General features: G+C 38.0%; 1 protein-coding gene across 1 annotated transcript in view; it reads left to right on the top strand.

Annotated features, from left to right (window-relative positions):
* Positions 1 to 20,747, top strand: part of LOC117707158 (EGF-like and EMI domain-containing protein 1) — a 530,582-nt gene extending 509,835 nt beyond the window's left edge. Inside the window, exons 10-16 of the mRNA XM_076932235.1 lie at positions 569 to 691; positions 6,317 to 6,514; positions 8,367 to 8,540; positions 12,342 to 12,458; positions 16,257 to 16,385; positions 19,700 to 19,834; positions 20,056 to 20,747. Of these exons, the coding sequence (XP_076788350.1) occupies positions 569 to 691; positions 6,317 to 6,514; positions 8,367 to 8,540; positions 12,342 to 12,458; positions 16,257 to 16,385; positions 19,700 to 19,834; positions 20,056 to 20,075 (896 nt within the window). The 3' untranslated portion in view covers positions 20,076 to 20,747. The remainder of the gene's footprint in view (positions 1 to 568; positions 692 to 6,316; positions 6,515 to 8,366; positions 8,541 to 12,341; positions 12,459 to 16,256; positions 16,386 to 19,699; positions 19,835 to 20,055) is intronic.
* The last annotated feature ends 707 nt before the right edge of the window (positions 20,748 to 21,454 follow it).

Here is a 21,454-nt window from a genome sequence, read left to right as displayed (position 1 = left end):
AATACTCCAGAGTTTAATACACACTATGTGAAGTAAGTGTGCCTCTTTCCTTGTCGCAGGCATACAGTTCCCGCTCTCCCCCTAATTGAGTGTGAGGGGGATATTCACTTGGGAATACTCTTTGATCTTAGATCCTGAAGAAGCCCATTATGGAGTCTGAGGCTATCCTCTCTCTGCTGCTGTGAAACATTACTGAATAGAATTTTTTGGCTTTTCTTTCTCAATCCTCTCATTTTGTTCTTCAGGTTCTGTTTATTCAGTCAGATTGCTTTTCAAACTGGAAAAAAAAAATAGCAGAAATCTCTCTTTTCCTATGCTTATGAATGCATTTTGGAGACTATTTACTTTTCTTTAAAATAAATAACAGACATGCAAAGAGTTTGCAACAAACGTGAACACAGAGTAGGTATCATTATTTTGTGTGATCATTTCTTCAGTATTTGTACTATGTGACCAGAGTAGTGGGAAATAGTTAATCAAATGGTTTTCATTTGAGGCTTCTCCAAGCTTTGGCAGTTTTGTTGAATTCTGTTTTCCTGCAGTAACACAAATGTCCTCTGCCCTTCAGACTTTGATGAATGCGAGAACGGAGAAGCCTGCTGTGCCCAGCTCTGCATCAACTACTTAGGAGGCTATGAGTGCAGCTGTGGGGAAGGCTTTCAGATCAGTTCAGATGGTTGTGGATGTGATGGTAAATTCCTGAGATCTCCTGGAACAACTGATGTGATGTACAGTCTGTGGGTGGGAGCTTGGAAATGGTGTTTTCATGCTGAAGAAGTATAAATTTCTGTGTTTTCACTCTGTGATGGCATGTGGACCTCGGTGGCTCTAACTTTGGAGAACCCGAGATCTTCATCACTGAAATGAAGACAGCAATAGAATTAGGAAGTAAATTAAGTAGAATTTATAATAAAATTACAGTGCTAGCATGATTTAATCTAGATTACCACTCTACTAAAGGCAGCTATGATTAAGATGATATTCTTTGGTCCACAATGCTTTTCACAGTGTATGCAGAGAAGAGATGAGGAAGAGGGCAACACACTGCTAATGAGTCATTTCTAGTATGCTGCACCACAATTACAAAGTTAGTTTCTGAAAGCCATTTTTAAGAGCTTTTAATAAGCGACTTCTCTTGTCACATGAGTGATAACCTACAGCAGAATTTCTCACATATTAACAAAGCCAAGGCCACCTTTAGATGTGTCATCTCACAAATTTCTATATTGTTAAAATTTGTGCACTTCTAGGTTCTTTCTTGATTAGCTTATATTTTTCTCAATAAAGGGGAATCTTAATATAGTGAGTATAACTAGTTTATGGTATCTCAGCACCTACTTATCTTTGAGATTTGGTCACAAACTCGGCCAGCTTGACTGAAGAGGTTAGATAAAATTCCTTGTCTCAAACAATAAGGCAGCAAGTGGCAAGTGACCAAGAAAGACACTGATGTTGACTCTCAGCCTTTAAGCACATGAGCACACACAAACACAGACACACATATACTGACACATACACAGAAACACACACACATACACAACAGATACACAAAGACAGATACAGAGAGACAGACAGAGAGACAGAGAGTCTAATAGTTCCTGTAATTTATTACATCATCCTGTGGTTTCCCTCTAAAAGTCACACCAGAGTACACTGTTCAGTCCCTCAAATATCTGTGTGTTATCTACAGATGTTTCTCTTGTTATTGATTTCTAGTTCTACTCAACTGTGAAATGATAAGTGATGATGAATTATTTTGGTTATTTTGTGTTTGTTAAGAATTACTTTGTGGTATAGAATGTGGTCTATTTTGAAGAAGTTCTTTGGGCTACTCAGAATGTTTATTCTGTATCTTCTGAATAGAATATCCTATAGATATCTGTTAAGTCTATTTGGTCCATGTTATAGTTTAACTCTGAAGTTTCTTCAACTTTAATTTGGATAACCTCTCTAAACATAGGGTTAGAATACTAAAATTAACCAGCATCACTGCATCAGGACTTATGTCATTTTAAAATTCCCATTAGATTTTGTTTTATGACAATAAAAGCTACAGTGCTTGGCGTATATTTATTTATAATTGTTACATTTTTCTTGAGGAATCATTCATTTTATTAATACCTGGCCTTCTTTATCTATTTGGTCTAACACTAATTGGAAGCCTATGTTATCAGCTCTCAGAGTCACTTTACTAACTTGGTTTTGGCTTTTCTTGAATTGAATTCTATCACTAGACTCTTAACCTATGAATGTCTATGTCAATAATATGTTGTTGCATGACAGAACTTTTTCTGGGGAGACACTACACATATGTCTACTTATGTTAGCTAGGGATCCCATGAAAGTCTGAAATATGGATACCAGTAGAGTTCACCATAGGTGGACCATGCTTTTACATCCAGGAGTATGGGTGAGAGGTTATTTACAGTAGTACAAATAACTCAAAGACAGCTGCATTACCAAAGCATACCCCAATATAGATGACAGCTGATAAAAGCTGAGAATCTTGGAAAATACTTTATGTCCTGCAGGCAGCTCAACAAGTTGAAGAGTGCCCTTTCCAAGCAACTCTTGTTTAAACCTCTTCTAAGCAGCTGTGTTGGTTTCTGCTCCTGGACAGTTGGTCTCAGTTCAGAGTCTTCTCAACTTTACTCTACAGAAGGCTCAACTTTACTCTACAGAAGGGGGCTTTTCATTTTTATTGCTTACTCTGGCAGGGAGGGCCCCCTTAACAAATCTGGTCAGTTTTAGATACTTAATCTTTTTGAGCTGTTTACCTTTCTGCTTAATAAGGAACGTCCCCTGATGTTTCAATCATATATACAACATGTATAGCTCTTAGAAAAAAATAGAAAGATGACACTTAATAGGGTCAACCATTCTACAACTCTTTTTTAGTTTGTCATTTACATTCAAGTTTATTATAAGAGACGCTACCAGTTTATTGTTTTATGTTTGTTTTTTATTGCTAGTTGGATTGTTTTCTGTTCTTTTTTCTTTCTTCTATTAACATCAGTGGTTTTCTGGTTACTATATTGAACTTGATGGGTTCTTTCCTAGCTATCTTTTGCTCATCTACTCCTCTCAGAGAACTTATTAATACTTTTCTTTTCCTAATTAAAAGTATAATCCTCCAGAAACTATATAAATAACTGGAGTCTATAGACTGAGTGATGTAGAGAGAGAGAAAGGGGAGTTCAGCCAGTTAAGTACATGTGGAAGCCAGAGGTTAATATCAGTGTCTTTCTCAAGTGTTTTTCCAAAATATTTGTGAGACAGTGTCTCTCACTGGACTTCGGGCTCATTATTCCTGTTGGACATGTTGGCAACTGAGCTCCTAGGATAGAGTTGTCTGTACCAGTCAGCACTGAAATTATGGCAGGGGTAGTCTTCAAAAAAAATGTTGTGCAACTCATGTATTCATCTGTTGCAAAAAGAAAATAAATTCATCTCTTTCTCTCCCTGTACAAAACTCAATACAAAGTTGACCACATACCTTAATGAGACACATGAAACTTGAAACTGCTAACAGAAACTATAGATAAAACACTTCAAGGCAGAGCCATAACAATCAACTTCTTCAGCTGACTCCAGGGCCAAAGGGAACATCCAAAAAATTTACCAATTAGATTAGAAGGAATTAAAAATGCTTCTTCACAGAAAAGGAAAAAAAATCACTAAATGAGAAGACAGTCTAGAGAGCAGAAAAATGCAGGTGCCGGCACACATCAGAGAGTAGATCAATAGCTACAATATGTAATAGCTGAAAATTTTTAGAAAAGTCAACATATCCATGTAAATAACTCAATGAACTTAATAGTTCTCAAAAGAACAAATACAAATAGCCTAAATATTTGTAAAAGTGTTTAATGTGCTTAGCCACCAAGGAAATGCACATTAAAATTACTTTTAACTTCCATCTCATCTAAGTCACGTGGCTGTCATTAAAAATAGTACTGAGGACAAAGAAAGAGGACGTCATACATGCTGGTGAGAGGTAAAGTCGCAGAGTCCTTCTAGAAGTCATGGAGGAAGAGTCTCTAAACTCTGCATGTAACAGAGCCCCACTACCCTGTATGGATTGGAAGGGGAAGGTCAATAAGCCACACAATTCTTTACACCCATATTTGTTGCTCCACTAATCACAGTAACCAAGATACAGAACCAGCGAGATATCCATAGGTGGAAGAATGGATAAAATATATGTGGTACACACACACACACATACACACACACACACACACACACACACACACACACTAGAATTTTATCTCTAAAGAAATCAGGATATTTTCAGAAAAACCTATAAAACTAGAGATCATTTATATTGAGTGAAATAAACCAGATCCCAAAGAAAAAAAGCTACCACATTTATTTGTCATGTGAATTATCAAAATTTAAATCTACTTGTCCCTTGAAGATAGAAAGGAAACAGCGAGGGGGAAGGATGACAAGGAAGTGGGAAAGACTAGGAGGTGTGATGAGAGTGGCTACAGGGTATGGGAGTGGCTAAAGAGAATGGACACAAGTGACATAAAAGCAGAAGGGCAGACTCTGGAGCAGGAAGGTATTAAAAATGGGAACAAGGGGGTAGGATAGGGCAGTAGGAGAAGGGAAGAGTGAGACAAAACTTGAATGGTATATGTGTATAATCACACCATTGTAAAATCAACTGCATTGTATGCTAACTTAAAAATGATTAAAAACAAAAAAAATTACCTCAATATATAACTCATTTTAAGTTTTTGCTATTATTGTTATTATTATTAAAAACATTTTCTTGAAGCCTGTACAAAGTTCATAATAGTACTATCTACTCCAGTAGCAGGTCAAATATATGACATTAATGTCACTGAGAAAGTGGGATTTTGTTGCTTAAAGCAACAAATCCTGAACTGTGATGGTAGCCAGGTTTTTAACTACTACAAGCCAGCCCTTCAGTATATATCAAAGAAAAACACAGTGTGCTATCTATATATACTAAACACGGTGGAGTATATTACCATTTACCATTTCCATCCAATTAACAGAGCCAACAAAAGCTGCACTTTATGCACCATCTGTTCCTAAGCAGAGTGAGCCAAGATATGATTGCATGGCACAAGTGCACACACTTGCACACATCCTCAGTGCTAAGGTGTGCACCATCTGAAGTGAAGCTGAAGTATGGCTTCATCCAGGGACCTTCTGTGTCTCTAGCACACCGAGTGAATCTATCTGAGTCTGGATTCAGTCATAAATCAGATACATGAGAACAGACTAATTAGTATTCTTCTATATCAAAAGTTCTTCACAAACCCTTGATGGAATTACTTAAAAAAAAAAAAAAAAAAAAAAAAGTAAGTGTTCAGTCACATACTTGAGTCTAGAAGTTAGTACACTGTTGTGGACAGAATAAGGCACAGCTTGGAACCATCGAACTTAAGTTTTATGTTCTTCATCCAAGCTACGCAAACAAGGTATCAGAAAGCCTTGGTTTATATAGTCAGTCTTCAGCAAACTTGTGAAAGAAGGAAGGAAAGTCACTAGGTAGATGTACCAGATAAGCGGGGGCTCTGTTTGCTTTTAGTGTGGCAGAGTGCTACTACTAGTTAATGAAGGTCACATAGTACCACAAAGAGCAGATGCTATTTAACTCTACACTTCCTCATTGTGGATGAGTGTTTGGATGTCAGTGTGGATTGTGGCCAGCTGTGCATCAACTCCATGGGGACATATGACTATGCCTGTGAAGAAAGATACAGAATCAGAAATGATGGAAGAATTTGTCTCTGTCAGTAGTCAAGGGATTGTGCTGGGTCCTTCCTAACTTCCTTCTACTTGCTGCTATTCAACATGCTAAAGTGAAACCTTCACAACCCTCCCTACCTCCCTCCTTCAGTGCTCTCTCCCTGTCTCTCCTCTCTATCATTCCATCTCTCCCCTTCTCTCCTTCTCTCCCTCTCTCCCTCCCTCCTTCCCTTTCCCCATCCTTTTTTACTCCCTCTCTCCTTTTTCTCAATCCTCTCCATTACTTTTCTCTTGTCTTTCTCTTTGTCTCATTCTTTTTCTCCTTCCTGACTTCCTCTACCCTCTTTTTCTTCTTTCTAGCCTTATTTTATTTCCTTTGTGTTCTGTCTACTGCAATTCAACCCCATGCTGGCAGCATCTGGCTATTGGTACAATGGGCCTTTGAAAAGCCTGCTCAAAGCTCATTGTACATTAGTCATCCCTACTTGGCTGTCTAGTTCAGACTCTTACTGTCAATGCTTGGTTGCTTTTTCCTTCTTTTATCCACACTGCTGAGAGTCATTTTTTTCTCTCTTTCTGGCCTTAGCTTTAGATGATGATCAGTTAGAGGAGGAAAAAGAGGAAATAGACATCGTGAGGTTTCCAGGCCTTCTGGTTCAAAGTCTACCTCAGCCATTCCCTTATTATGGTACTTCTCTAACTGCTTCATATGAAGAAGAAAATGATGATGCTGACCAAGAAGCAGAAGGAGAGGTCCAAGAGCTGACAGCCTTGCACAAAGTTGGTGAGTAAAGGATACATTTATTGCTCTCATCATCAGATTTTCATTAGATAATTCCAGCTTGTTATAATAGTGTCTTAGCTGGGGTTTTATTGCTTTTATTGCTGTGAGCAAGCACCATGACCAAGGCAACTCTTATGATGACAACATTGAATTGGAGCTGGCTCACAGGTTCAGAGGTTCAGTCTGTTATCATCAAAGTGGGAGTATGGCAGCAACCAGGCATCATGGTATAGGAGCTGAGAGTTCTACACCTTGTTCTGAAGACAAAATAAGATTGGTTTGCAGGCAGCTAGGATGAGGGTCTTAAACTCCACACCTACATTGACACACCTATTCCAACAAGGCCACACCTCCTAATAACACTACACCCTGGGCCAAGCATACACAAACCATATAATTATTTAATTACTAATTAATTAATGTCATCAAGTGTTGGAATGGGAGATTTTGTGGAAAAATGGGACCAAAGTCTTCAGTTTTGCAGACCTTTCTATCAAATTTGTCGTCTCTTGGCTTCCATTTTTTATATAATAAAGACATAAATAGAGACATTTGTAGAAATTGGAGTGTGGGGTAATAGGATGTGTTGATGGTTCATTAAGTAAAAAACCAACTACTAACCCTAACATCCTGAGTTCAAATCTAGAATCCACATGGTGGAAGAAAATATAATGTTCCCGGTAGCTACCCCCTGACTTCATCACATATACCATGGCATGTGCACACACATATACACATGCACCTAAATAAATAAACAAATAAATAAATACAAAAATAAAATAGAAACTAGCAGTAATATATTTGTGTTATAGTTCATTTATCAGAATATTTATACATGTTCCCACATAAAAAAGAAACATTTGAATGTTTTGTTATTAAGTCTCTGCTGCTTTGCTTATTTAAAATCAGAATAAATGTAGTTGTGTGCCACAAGCACAGAGTGAAATCATTTGACCAGGTTTGGAAAGAGAGAAATCCTCTCCTTTTTGTCACTCATTTGCCAGTTCATGAAAGCAAGACAGGTGCAAGGCACAGCACTCAGTAGCACAGTTGTGAATATGGTGAAAATCAGCACTGCACAGAGGAGCAAGGCCACACATCCACCCTTCCCTCCCACACCAAAGTGACAAAACATGAGCTCAAGTGTAAACAACTAAGTAAAAAAAGTCTCTATACTTACTCAGGTTAGAATGATCTCCATCAAGAAAAGAATGGAGATGTGAATTTACTGCATTTCAGTAGGAAGTAGGAAACTATACAGACACAGAAGATTTGCACACAGGATGTGGAAGAATACTGCAAATGTATCAACAAAGGAAATCTGACCACCAAAGTGTTCACTCTACAAATCTATTTATAAATCATTCAGAAAAAAAAAGTATGGTGCCAGAAATTATGATAATCTTTTATTTATGAGACTGACAGCTTTGACATTTTAGGGGGCAGGTAATATGTTATATCTTGATCTGAGTTTGTGGGCTGCTGAAGGGTATATTTGAGATGAGTGCATCATTACACATGAATGTTACATTTCAATAAAAACCCTATGTATAGAAACATCTATCTAAAAAGGAAAACATTAACAAGCATGGACTATCTGCCCCTGTTCTGGAATCAATCATAGGCCCAACTTATTGTTCTTTTATAGCCCTTTGAGGATGGGACAATAATCTAATACAGTATCTGACCTAAATAAAATCTGTTCTATGTTGAAAGATATTTTTTTGGTAATGTCCGTTTTTGGAATTTTTTGGAAAGACACCTGATCTGATTTTATATGGGGTTAAGAATTTTGTTTTACTTATGGTTACACATGTTGCCAGGAGTCAGCTAACTTAGTTTCTCATGGCAGTCTGTTTAGATGGCACCTTTGGCTGGGACTGCAGCTTGAGCTGTGAAGATTGCATGAATGGAGGGAGATGCCAAGAAGGAAAGGGTGGGTGCTTCTGCTCAGAAGGATGGACTGGCCTCATATGCAATGAAAGCAGTATCCTAAGAACTGGGGAATACCAGCAAGCTCCTATGGGTGAGTTCACCTCAACAAAAGCACCCTAAAATTTACTGATTAATTATCTAGTAGAGGATCATAATATGTTTGTTGTATATAAAGAGTGCTGGTGAATGCTGGTGTTTGTATATTAAATATATAACAGCATGAGAAGATTTTATATTCTCAGGGGAAGGCAGTGCTCCAAATCCTGCTAACACATAAAACATAGAAATTAATAAAGGCTCCCAATAAGGCCGGTCTTATGAAAAACCTACACTTGAATAAATCACTAGCACCTAGCCAGCTATTCCCAATGGAAAAACCAGGAAGCATTTGTGTTACAAAGCACAGTGAATTTGCATAAAATTTTAAAAATCAAAATTGTTTAACTGGGCTTGCTTCTGTTGTTTACCCCAATTCCCCCTCTAAAAAAAAATTACATGAACATAGCCAATGGTGATGGTTTAATCTTTTTATATAAGTCTTTTAAGAGAAGCTATCAAAAATTTAAATATGATACCATCCAAATATCATTTCATTTGTGTTTTAAATGAAGACAGCTTTTAGGAGCTGAAACTTCCACATGATAAAATGAAATATATTGAGTTTTCTTCTCTCATTTTAACTTTCTCTTATACTTAAAATTATGTGTCTTCATGATTATGTGGAAGATGGTGTGAGCAGATTTTTCCTTTTAGCTCCCTCTGTGCAAGAAAAAAGTGCAGAGTTATGTTCTACTGCATGGCCCAGGCACAGGACCCAAGCTGACATGGTGACATCTATTGGCCAGCATGACTCCTTCAGGTCTTTCAGTTGTTCCCCAAGAATCACTGTGATTATGTTCTCTGCCACTCTCAACCTTTTAAGCAGCCTACTTTCTGTACATATGTATTTAGTCATGAGGAGCCTTCTAGAATCATGTTCTCATAAATTTCTCCCATAAAAAAAAAAAAAACTTTATTGTTGTCTTTGCCAAATTGATGATTTCTAAGAAGTTAAACCACTGGCCAGTTCATATTCTGTACTTTTAGTTCAATGGCTTCTGTATTACAAGGATCTCTGAAGATCTATTACTGCCTGTCACGTGATGCTTTACATGATTCTGCAGTCCTCTGTAAGCATTGATTTTTTTTTTTTTTTTAGAAGATGTGCAGCATTCTCTCTATTGTGTTGATATTCTTTCTCAGAGAGTGTTCTCATTGGTCAGGTCCAATTACTTATTTGTTATAATTTACTCTCTACTGAAATGTCAACCACATTAGTATGGAGAGGACAAAACTTGGTGGAGACCCTCGGTTATATTGACTGGTAAGTTCACATATCCCATAGTATAAAATGTATATAATGACATCATATGAATATAAAGATATGTTTTATCAAACATGCCTATTGATATATACATATGGACTGACCACATGGTCCTTGTCACGGTAGCATGAGAAATAAAACTAGACAATCTACTCCTGAGGCATCCGAAAAAACATCACTGATACAAATCTTAAACCGTTTCAAAGAGCCAGGTGGTCAAAAGACAAGTCATCCATGTCCTCAGACTTGGAATACCTGACAGATGGCCTGAGTGCTCTCAAGAGCTTCTCTGGAAAAGTCTATTTAAGGAAACTGAGGCTAAGAATGAAGACAGAGCAACCCAAACAAACTCACAGGTTTCACCATATTCTTCAGTTAAAAGGAAGTGGAATATTCTTTAAAATCCATATAAACTTCACACTTTAAAGAAGACTGTCATTTTTAAATGCAACCAAAGAATTTAAAAATAGATTGGGTAGGAGTCGGAAAAGTGAGGCTCCCCACTGAGTGCATGATTATGCCAGTATCTTCAGTGGTCAACTATAAAAACATCTACTTAGACTTCTCAGGAATTAATTCAACAAATTATAAAGAAATGATTTAGGTATCAGAGTGCATTGTTTAATTTTAACATTAGGGCTTTTTATCACTACAACTCTTTTGAAGAAACTCCATGTTGAAATCACTGAACACTGTTTGATTATCTAATGAAGAGGAAAGAGAGAAATGACTTCCAAAGGCACAGACGGCTGATGAACAGGAAAGCTAGTGATGTGTTCCAAGTCCTCCAGCTTCATTTTAGAACATGTTCCTGTTAACAATTTATCCTCTAAAGTCTTTATCTTATATTATGATAAAAAAAATATCTTGGAAATATTCTACTTTGGGGAGGTGGAGTGGAGGAGCAGAGAACCCCACTGATCCATTATGTAGATGACATACTATAGCCCAGGAATGTTGAAAGCCACTGTGAATTCTTTATCTTTGTTTCTAAAAACTGTCCCTTCTATAGATGCTGGAAATTTTAAATGTTATACTGCACATAAACTAACAATATAGGACTCAATAATTGTTCGCTCTCCAATATCTTTCTCTTTTTTTATTTTGCTCCCTTTTCCCCTTTTACTATAGAAGCCGAGGGCATGTAATTGAGGAAAAACAATGGATAAGCCTGGTAGGTAGAATGCCTACTTAGAATTCACAAGGCTGTAAGTTCAAATATTAACACTACACAAACAAGCAGAGTAGAGCTGTAATCCCAGCATTTAAGGGATAGAGGAAGGAAGATTAGAATTTTAAAGTCATTATGAGTTCAAGGTTAATATTGAGTACATTAGACCTTCTCTCGATGACCAAAACAAGGAAAGAAGAGAAAAAGGAAAGAAAGAAATGAAAGAAAATAAAGACATTGGGAAAACAGAAGATAAATATGAAGCTAAGCTTCATATAATAGTAGGAGGCTACTGCAAGAGATATCATGTGGAGGTTTGAATAAAATTGGCTCCCATAGGTCCTTAGGGAATGGCACTATTAGGAAGTGTAGCCTTGTTGGAGTAGGTGTAGATTTGTTGGAGGAAGTGTATCATTAAAGGGTGGGCTTTGAGTTCTCAAAAACTGCCTAGTGGCTCACAGTTCATTTCTCCTACATGTGGATCAAGATGTAGAACTCTCAGCTCCCTCTCCAGCATCATGTCTGCCTGCATGCTACCATACTTCCTGTCATGATGATAATGGACTAAGCCTCTGAAACCATAAGCCAACCCCATTTAAATGTTATCCTTTATAAAAGTTGTTGTGGTCAGGATGTTTTTTTCACAGCAATGGAAACCCTAACCAAGACACATAATAGGTGCAGCTTGAGAATAAAACTTATGGTAAAATATCAACTAAAACAGCTACTAAAATTATCATGTTAAAGAAAGTCCCAGCTTCTTCAGTGTACTTTTCTAAAAACTTGGCACTTCTAAAAGAATCAACAAATAGACAAATTTGCCGATTACTTAATTTCAACAAACTCTGAGAATGCAAAATACCATGAAAGCCCACAAGAGAACTCAAGCCTCCAAGTTCCCAGAAGCACTCTAGCTGTATTCATTGCTAGTTTTAAAACATGCCGTTTTTCCATGTATTTTTTCTTTATTTTTAGAGTAGAACCCACAGTTTTTTTCTCAATAAGGATGCTTATAGTTATTCAACAAATATGACTGGAGATAGTGTTGAAACCATGTGGATTATAGTTTAAGGAGTAAGGTCATAACTATTTGAACCTTGTTAGCATTTCTTTGAGTCATCATTATTTTCAACAGCTATATCATCTGGATTTTCCCCAGGGGTGATTAAATCATAGAAACCAGGACTATGCCAGAGTTTTCCTTGGGTCTACAGGGTACTAATAATTGAATTACTTGGTAGCCTTTGTAATAGAAAAATCATCTCTTATTCTGACCTCTCCTTCTGGCTCCTTTGTGATGGACAAGGTGTTCTGTCACACATTTATCTTTCCTAATTCAGTCACACTTTATTTTACAGATGCTAACAAAAATGAGTTCACAGGCAACTGCAATTGTCAGAACGGAGGCATCTGTGATCCTCAAACTAGACAGTGCCAGTGCCCTCCAGGTGTTTATGGGAAGATGTGTGAAGAAGGTAGGAATGTCCTGTCAATAAGATGAGCCACTGATAATTTGGAGGTTTGGAGGAGTAAGGTTTCAAACAGAAATGAAGACTTCAAACGCTGTGTCTACATGGGCAAGAATAAAGTTACTTTTGCCAGGGCAAGCATAACAGAACAAAATAAGAGACACTTGGTATGGTATGAGAGAGAATGAACTCCATAGGCTCATATATGTGAGTACTTGGTCCCTAGTGGATGGATTCTTTAGGAAGAATTAAGGGGTGTGGCCTTGTTAGAAAAGGTATGTCACTGGAAATGGGTTTTGACATTTCAACAGTCCATGCCAGGTCTGGTACTGTCCTCTCTTTTCCTTCATCTTAAGGATAAAATGTATGCTTTCAGTTACTGCTAAGGCACCTTGTTTGCTGGCCTACCACAATGCTCCCAACCATGATGCCAATAAAATCACCCTCTGAAACAGTAAGGAAACCCCCAGTTAAATGTCATTTTTATAAGTTGCTTTGTTCTTCTTTACAGCAATACAACAGTAACTGTGACACTTGGCTGGCTGTAATATAAGCAGGATGAATCTTGATACAAGAAAAGAATTTGTTTTCTTATCAAAAAAAACAACCAACCAAACAAACAAACAAACAGTTGGGCTCCTGAATGTGGGTCTGGAAGTAGGGCCTGAGGAAAGCTTATCTTTTATACAGAAAAAAAGAGGAGAGTAAGAAATGTGAAAAAAGTAAAAGGGGATGAAAACAGCAACAGAGGAGGAAGAAAGGAAGGGAGATAAGAAAGTTTGGGTGGAGAGCTCACAAGATGTCACTGACAAATGTGTATAGATTCTTCATGGAAACCGATGAAGAGGCCACATTTCCTCCATTGGCTTGGCAGAGCTCAGTTGCTGAAGACAGGAAGATAATTAACAAAGTATTACCCAGAGTTTCCTAAACTTCCCTAGGAAATTCATTAGGAACAGTCAATGAGAACATGGAAATCAAATGTACTTTCCTTTCTGGAGTGTAGGAAGCCTCCTGCTTACCATTCAACTTCTTATCTCTACAAGAAATATTTGCTTATTTTGTGATATATATTATTTTGAGATATAAATGTTTTCAATGAGCTCTGCCGGAAATGATGACAGTGTTCCAGAAAAAAAAAAAAAAAAATGCCAGTCCTACCCTATGGAAGTTGTGATCTAGTTCAAGACAGATATAGATTACAAATGTTGATACAAATGAATTGAAAATTAAACAGTGATGCATGATTGGACATAAGACCATAGTACCATTCAGACCCTGACAAGGAGACACTTATGAAATAGTAAACAAGAGAACTCAGATGAGGCAATGTGGGGGAAGGGCATTCCCAAAAGGATGTAAAGCTGTGTGGTATGTGTGGACCTCAGAAAAAGCAACCACAAACACAGAGCATGGGTTCTGCTAGTGTACTGGCTCAGGTGATCAGTTTGGAGCTTTTAGTTTGTAGCATTGACAAGCTGTGGGCTGGGGAAGCTTGCAGCCTTTGGAAGTAGGCCTGGAGCAAGAATGTGAAACACCATGTGTGTTAGCCTACCCCTGCCCCTCGTCACTCTCTCATATCCTACCCCATGCTTTCCTGCACCCTGACCATTGCCTGTTGGAGAAGGCCATGTAGCTTTGTGAGCAGGATGTGCTCCCTGTCCTCTGTATGCACAGTAGGTGTGCTCAGCACCCTGGCCCTGGCCAATGATTTACACTCTCCCCAGAGACCCCTACCCACTCCCCAAAGCAAATAGACTTTGTTCTCTCAATTAAAGGAGCTGTCCCATGGAAGCTGTTTCCCAAGAGTTTGTTCTCATCTTGCTCACTTGCCGCCTGAGGTCTCCATTTCCACTTGCTCTCCTTCTCAATATCTACCAACTGAGAGCCACTAAGGGTGAGGAAGTGCAATGGAGACAGGAGCTACAGCAGGTCGTAGCAAGATTTCAAGCAGAGGATGCAGAATCATTACTATGCACTTACAAAAAAAAAAAAAAAACTAAACTAAAAAACCTCATTAGTCTATATTTAACCAGAGTGAAAACATTGTCTCCTTTGTGCATCTGTGTGCTTCTGTGTGTTCTGTGTGTATTGTGAATACACATTATGTAAGTGTGTGTGGACACCAGAAGTCAACCTTCAGTGTCATTCCTCAGCATGCTATTTACCTTGGTTTTTAAGACAAGGTGTGACATAAATTGAACTATACCTATCCCTGCCTTGCTTCCAAATGAATGAGACTCAGATTATGATCTATTTATTTAGCTTCTGTGCAATTATTGGGGGATGACCCCTAATCTAATTCTCTAATTGTAGACTAGCTACTTCCAAGCTGTGTTCCTCAAATACTTCCTGTTTGTGTCTTCTCAGGTTATTTCTGCTCTACCAGCCTATCCTCAGGCATCATTTGGCTCGGCTCCTGGTCCATCTTATCTAATGAAGAGCTACTGTTCCTTCTGTCTTCTTCCTCCTTCACTTTTCTTCTTTTCTTTTCCCTTCTTGGTCCCTACCTGTGACCCCCAGCCAGGTAACTGAAACCACCCCCCTTGCCTACCTCTATTCCCTCCAGTAATTGGCTGTAGCCACCTTAGTTTAACCAGTAATTTTAAATTTAAAGCAACAAAAGCTGGTATACACTGGAATTCCCTTGTCTTGGGGCAACCAGATCCTCCAGTACAGAATTTAGCATTTGAATACATAGCAGCATCAGACCAACTCTGAACACAATAGGGTTTTGGTTTTTGTTTTGCTTTGTTTTAGAAAAGTTGTCACTATGTAGACCAAGCTGGCCTAAAATTTAATACATAGTCCAGGATGGCTTTGAGCATACAAACATCTATTTCTGATAATGAACTCAAGTCCTCATGTTTGTACCATAAGGACTTTTCTAGATGAGTTATTGACTGAAACCTGGACTTTCTTAAGCTTCATATGTATATGAACATATATTCATATGTATATTAATATATTATATATTTAACATATATATGTATATATATATATGTATGTATATAAAATAATTAAAAGTCAGAGATGGTAGATGACTACAAAGAAATCTTCCAGACACATAGCAGCAATGCATATGAATTCATAGCAACTGAGACAGCATATCCAAGACTTCCACAAGCTCAAGACATATATAATCCCAGCATGGAAAAAGGATGTGGTTCTGAAGTCCTGGCCCTAGTGAGGAACTATTGTTAATTGATAACTGCTGGGAGAACTATGTTTTTAAAGTTTGTGAACTCTAGTAGTTCCGCCAAGGTCCAGTTGAAGATCCCACATCTAAGAATGTATGAACATCACAAATTAGACTTGTTGGTTTTAAAAGAAAAGAAACAAGATTCTACAAAATTGGAAGAAAGATGAATTTGTGAAGAGTTGCACGAGAGGGTGTGAATATGATCAACACACATTGTAGGAAATTCTCAAAGTACTGTTAAAAACGTTTATTTTTTATTTTATCCATTTATGATCATATATTGATAATATCTATCCAGCACTACAAACTCATTGCACCTCTCCCAGAATATCCCACCTCCTTCCCTCTCAACGTCAAGTCTTCCAATACACACACTTAGTGTTACCCATATGTGCAAGGGTATGTGGTCATCTGCTGGGGTACATGAACAACCTACCAGTGGCCAACTCCCCAAAGGAGAGTTACTGTCTCTCCCTCAACAACCATCAACTGCCTATAGCTCATCAGGTAGGGTTGGGTACTCAGGATTCATATTTTATAAAGGAAGGCTGTAGTAATTTGGGCCTGTGAGCTAATCTTTACTTTGTTTTCTTACCCCGCAGGATGCCTGAAAGGGTTCTTTGGGAAGAACTGCAAAAGAAAATGCCATTGTGCTAACAACGCACATTGTCACAGGGTATATGGTGCCTGCATGTGCGACCTAGGGCGCTATGGAAGATTCTGCCATCTTAGTAAGTAACAGCTATGATTGTTCCCTTTGTGAAGCCCAGTCCTTAGAATAGTGTGGGGACAGTTCAGCCACAGGTCGAAAGGAAAGAAACTTAGTTCATCTACTCAAAAAGACAAATATTTTATTCTGTTCTTTGGGCTCTTTAAATTGCAAAACCTATATTTTGATGATTAAAACTACTTCCAAATTTTAAGTGTTTTCTATTTTATATATTTAGGTATCAAGTGAAAATTGTTAGAGATTGTTTCAGTAAACAGCTTGCACTTTAAAGGAGCTAAGTGGGAGGAGTCTGGACTATGTCTCTTTGTCTAGTACAAAACACTATTACCCTTAAAATTCACCACAACCCTTCTGCTTGCATTCTGACCATGCATGCAAAAAGACATGATATCAGATATTTTGATACCCAAAATATCTGAGTTTGTAAGTTCAGCCCCAGTTTCCACAGTTTCTTCCTGGAGTAACACTAAGGGACCTTCCTCCAACCTTGAAGCTAAGATCTGTGAACCTGAAGTGACCTCAGCCTTCCTGCTCCTGCCCTGTTGTCCTCTCTCATTTGTCCTTCCACAGCTTGTTACAAAGGGACTGGGTCTTCTGAAGCTTTCTCCTAATGAACATTGGTGTCTTGAGGCTGTTTATCCTGCTATAAAAGAATATCATAAAGCGGATAGGTTATAAAAATAAATGTATTTAATTCTAGAATCTGAGGGTTCTACAGAGCTTCTCAGGTATAATGCCTTAGGATAGTGGTTCCTAGATATTGCCAGTCATAGCATCCTCCTATTATGGGGACAGGCAAATCTATTCTAAGTTTTCCTTACTAAAACACTAATATCAGACATAAAAACCACTATCTCCTGATCTAATAATGAATGTTACTAAACTCCCACCTTCAAATAGTGTTGTCCAAAGGGATTAAGAGTTCATGATAACTACTTGATGAAGATATTAACATTCCTACTGCTGTGATCAAGGTAACATGACTCCTATAGTTTATAATTTACCCTTAGTTGAATGATCATAGGACTTGCATACTTAAGAAAAAATGTCTCTGGACAAAAAACATAATAAATTATGACCACACTAATAAGAGACAAAGCTAATGCCTCATAGTAAATTGAGTGTGGATTATGAGAAAAGATTAGGTGTAGCTAAATAAAGAAGAGAAGGGAGAGAACCATTGATAGCTACATAGTAGAGGTACAGATGGTATGTTCTAGAATATCATGCCTAGAGAGGAAAACTAGGCTAGACACAAAGATAGTATCATTTTTGTTGTTGGTCCTGAAATGTAGCAAGATATATCCAATATGAAGTAATAACTTTTGAATATTTCATCAGACAATATCAGATGTTTGAGCACAAAAATTCAATCAGTACATCTGGTCAAAGAGTTTGGGAAGCTCATTATTCAGCAACAAAATTGACATTCTAATATCTGAATTCCAGGCTCACATATTTAAATTCACTTGCCAGCTGTGAAGAGTAAAGACTTGGAAGAAAACCATCAAACATGTTTGTTGTTTGTGGTGGTGGTGGTAACGCTGCTGGCGGTGGCTGTAGCAGCGTATTGCTGATAGTGGTGATGGTGCTGATGATGTCCATTAACTTCCTGAATGTTACCCTCTTTATGAAGAGCACACACACCCTAGTTGTTCTGGATATACTTATGGCTGTCACTTGACTAAACCTGAGAACCTTGAGTCCTACAATTCATCATTATTTTTCTAGCCACACAAAGTACTAAAAACTGAGTGCCTTAAAATAGAAGTCTATTGTCTAATAGTTTAGGGAACTGAGAGTTCAGTTTCAAGGTGTCAATCATTTTCTGGTCCTTTAACAATGTTAGACCTGTCCCAGGAGTATTGTCTTCTGTAGGTAGGTCCTTCTGTGTCAGCGTAATATCCATCGTTGGTGCTTTCACCACAAACAGTCCTCTGGACAAATCCGTCAGTCTGTAAGCTCATTATGTGGATTGGGTTAAAAATGCATCTATCACAAAAACAACCTCATCTTAACAAATTATATCCTTGATGTATTCAGAAAGAAAGTCCTGAGAATTAGGACTTTAAAATATAGTGTTAGGTGTTTTATCTTGATGCCTAACAAGCCCTGAGCAGATACTGAATTACCCACAGAGATACCTTCTACTCTTTCTTTTTCTCCAAACCAGTTTCTAAGCAAATATTCTAGAACAAAAAGACGAGCCTAGAACAAGACAGACCATATACTTGGGAAGTCTGATGCTGTTCATAGAACTTGAAGGCCATTAAAAAAAAAAAAAAAAAAAAAAACACTTGCTATCAAAACTGAAACAGATTTTGAAAAGTTCACAGGATCCTGTTGATTGTCTGTTTGGCTTCAAAGATTATTCTCACCGTCCCTGGCAACCGAACTGAGATTTGTTTTGAGCCATCATAACTACCACATTGAATGAACTCTACCATGTCGCTTCTCATCCTCAGGGAAGCCCCACAACTCACTGCATTTTCTGCTGGAAACATTACAGGGCAAAGCCTGTCAGGACACACCAAACGATTACTGTGAGCCCAGGAGCACCTTAAAGCACACTTCATTTAAGAAGACTCTTGAACATTGATAACGGGGAAACAAAGTAACTGTCAGAGCTATGTTTTGGAAAGGGAATTGATCTGTTCTAAGAAGTCAGCAGAAAGGGTGGGAAGGAAGAAGCAAGGGAATACATGAACTGTGGTATACCATCCTAAACAGAAGGGCAGCCTGTTTTCAGGTTAGCATTTCAGTCCTCATTGCATCATCTCTAAAACTCAATGGCCTGGGGAGAATAAAGAAGACAGGGCAAGCAGCTCTTGCCACAGAAGTGGGCAAGATAATATCGCTGTCACAATGGAAGCTTTGTGTAATCTGTGCGATGTAAAATTATTTCCGATTACCATATAATGAGGGGGAGTAAGGACAATGGCCAACCTTCACATAAGTGCTTGTCCATCATCTCCAGGCTGCAGCGGGATGATGAGGGGGCCTGGCAGCCAAAGCAGTCCTTGGAGAATATTAAGTCCAGGCAGCAATAAGCACGTTTGAGAAGCAATCGCTCTCCCAGCATCACTGCAGCCTTTTAAGTAATTCAGGCTTCACTGTTCGTGTCCAGTTGCCAAAAAGCAAATGAATCGCCTGATTTGAAAGACATTTGTTCTCTCAATTTTTTTTTGGCAGTCATGATGATCCCCTTATTCTCCTTATAATCAGGCTCCAAAGAATGTCATGCCTATGCACTAACAATTTCAAATAAACAAAGCATGGTTTTCAGGTGACCAGTTTGCTTCAATCTGCTTGCAGGCTGTCCCAGGGGAGCCTATGGAGCTAGCTGTTCTTTGGAATGTCAGTGTGTGGAAGAGAACACCCTGGAATGCAGTGCCAAAAATGGTAGTTGCACCTGCAAATCTGGTTACCAAGGCAACAGATGCCAGGAAGGTACAATCTGATGATGGATTTTTTTTTTTTTTTTTTTTTTTGTGCTTCTGGAATAATAATGATCTAACTTTGTTCAGCACTATTTTGGTCATTAATTAGTTAATCCACACCACTGTCCTTGGAGATGGGGAGGCTGTATTGATCTTCTATTGGTGGTGAGGAAACCGAGGCGTGAGTACAATATAATTATTTAACCTTGTCTTCTTGGCTTCTGCTCTCAGAATTCCCTTTGCCAGCCTGAGCAGAGGAAGAAGATCGCACACCTTAAAATTATATCTGGAAACAATTGAAGTTCGATAGCATAGACTCATCAACCAAGACCATGCTCTCCTCCAGCAAGAAAGACTTTCTTTTTCCTATCTAAAAGCCAATCATTCAAACAAATTTATTAACACGTTCTTTAATACTGAGAACTGAAATATTGACACCAGTACTGTCATTTCTCAAATATCTAAATATCATATAATTTTAGACAAATATACAAGCGAAAAACTACAATTCCAATAATAAGGAATACGTATAGATATGTGTGTGTGGCTTCATGTGGAATTTAGGGCAATGCTATTCCAACCTGTCAGCAAGCCATCCCGGGCTGGTAGACTTCCTGAGTACTTGTTTATGTTTCTGGTGTCTAGTCACCTTGTCACTGGCTTCCATTGATTCCACTTCTTAAGAAGTCAATTTTTGTCACCCTATAGTATGTCTCATCTTCTAATCTAGCCTGTTCACCCATTACTGTTGTGTTTAATACTGACTGCCCATTCTTTTTCTAGAATCTAGGTTCCATGTAGGCAGTATATCTGTTTCTTCTCATATTTCCTCACCCCTGCAATAAAGACAGTGGTCAGTAATTCTTTGCTTAAATCAATAAATGTGTGGGGTTCATTTTTATTGCTTACATACTTTTCATCAAGTACTAGGAATTCTTATTCAGGAAAAAATTGTCACAGCCTCTTTTGCTCTTTAGTGAAAAAAAAAAAGCACACATATGACAAATAAAAGGATCAGAACCAGTGGTAATTTGTGACATCATTTGAAACCAGAAGAAGACAAGAGGGTTAGATGGAAAACACTCAGTGTTGAGTTCACTCACAGAAGCAGAAGGATTGAAATTTGTCTTTGTATACCTTATGCACTCATTTGGAGAAGTACTTTTCAGCCTGCCCTGTGACTATAAAACTGTAGCATATGAGCAAGCCAAGCAGGTTATTTTGGTGGCTGGATTGGGACTCTCTAAGTAATGAAGAAAGGAACTTGAGGAAATGCAAGTCCAATCTCAAGCAAATGTATTTAATACAAGAGTGCATCTCATGCTACCCTCTCAACTACTGCCCTGATTTTTAAGCTTTCTATTTGTGTCCCCATGAGATGTCCTGTTCTGGAAGTAAACGCACAAGGGTATAATACTATGTACACACACCTGGGTAAATTTAATTTATTCTGGCAACATTTCCTTAAAGCAACTGCTGCATATACTATATTGGAAAATGCTCCTAAGTTCCCCACTGTGAGAGAAAATGAGTTGAAAGTATATGTAAATCAGCAAAATAGAGAGGTCACCATAATCTCTGGAAAACATATTATTTTTCAATCAGATAACTTTGTCCAATTCTGATATTT

Source organism: Arvicanthis niloticus, chromosome 4 (genome assembly GCF_011762505.2).
Source record: "Arvicanthis niloticus isolate mArvNil1 chromosome 4, mArvNil1.pat.X, whole genome shotgun sequence".
In the NCBI taxonomy this organism is placed as follows: Eukaryota; Metazoa; Chordata; class Mammalia; order Rodentia; family Muridae; genus Arvicanthis; species Arvicanthis niloticus.
The sequence above is the reverse complement of the archived record's forward strand: the minus strand, read 5'-3'. Positions and strand labels throughout refer to the sequence as shown.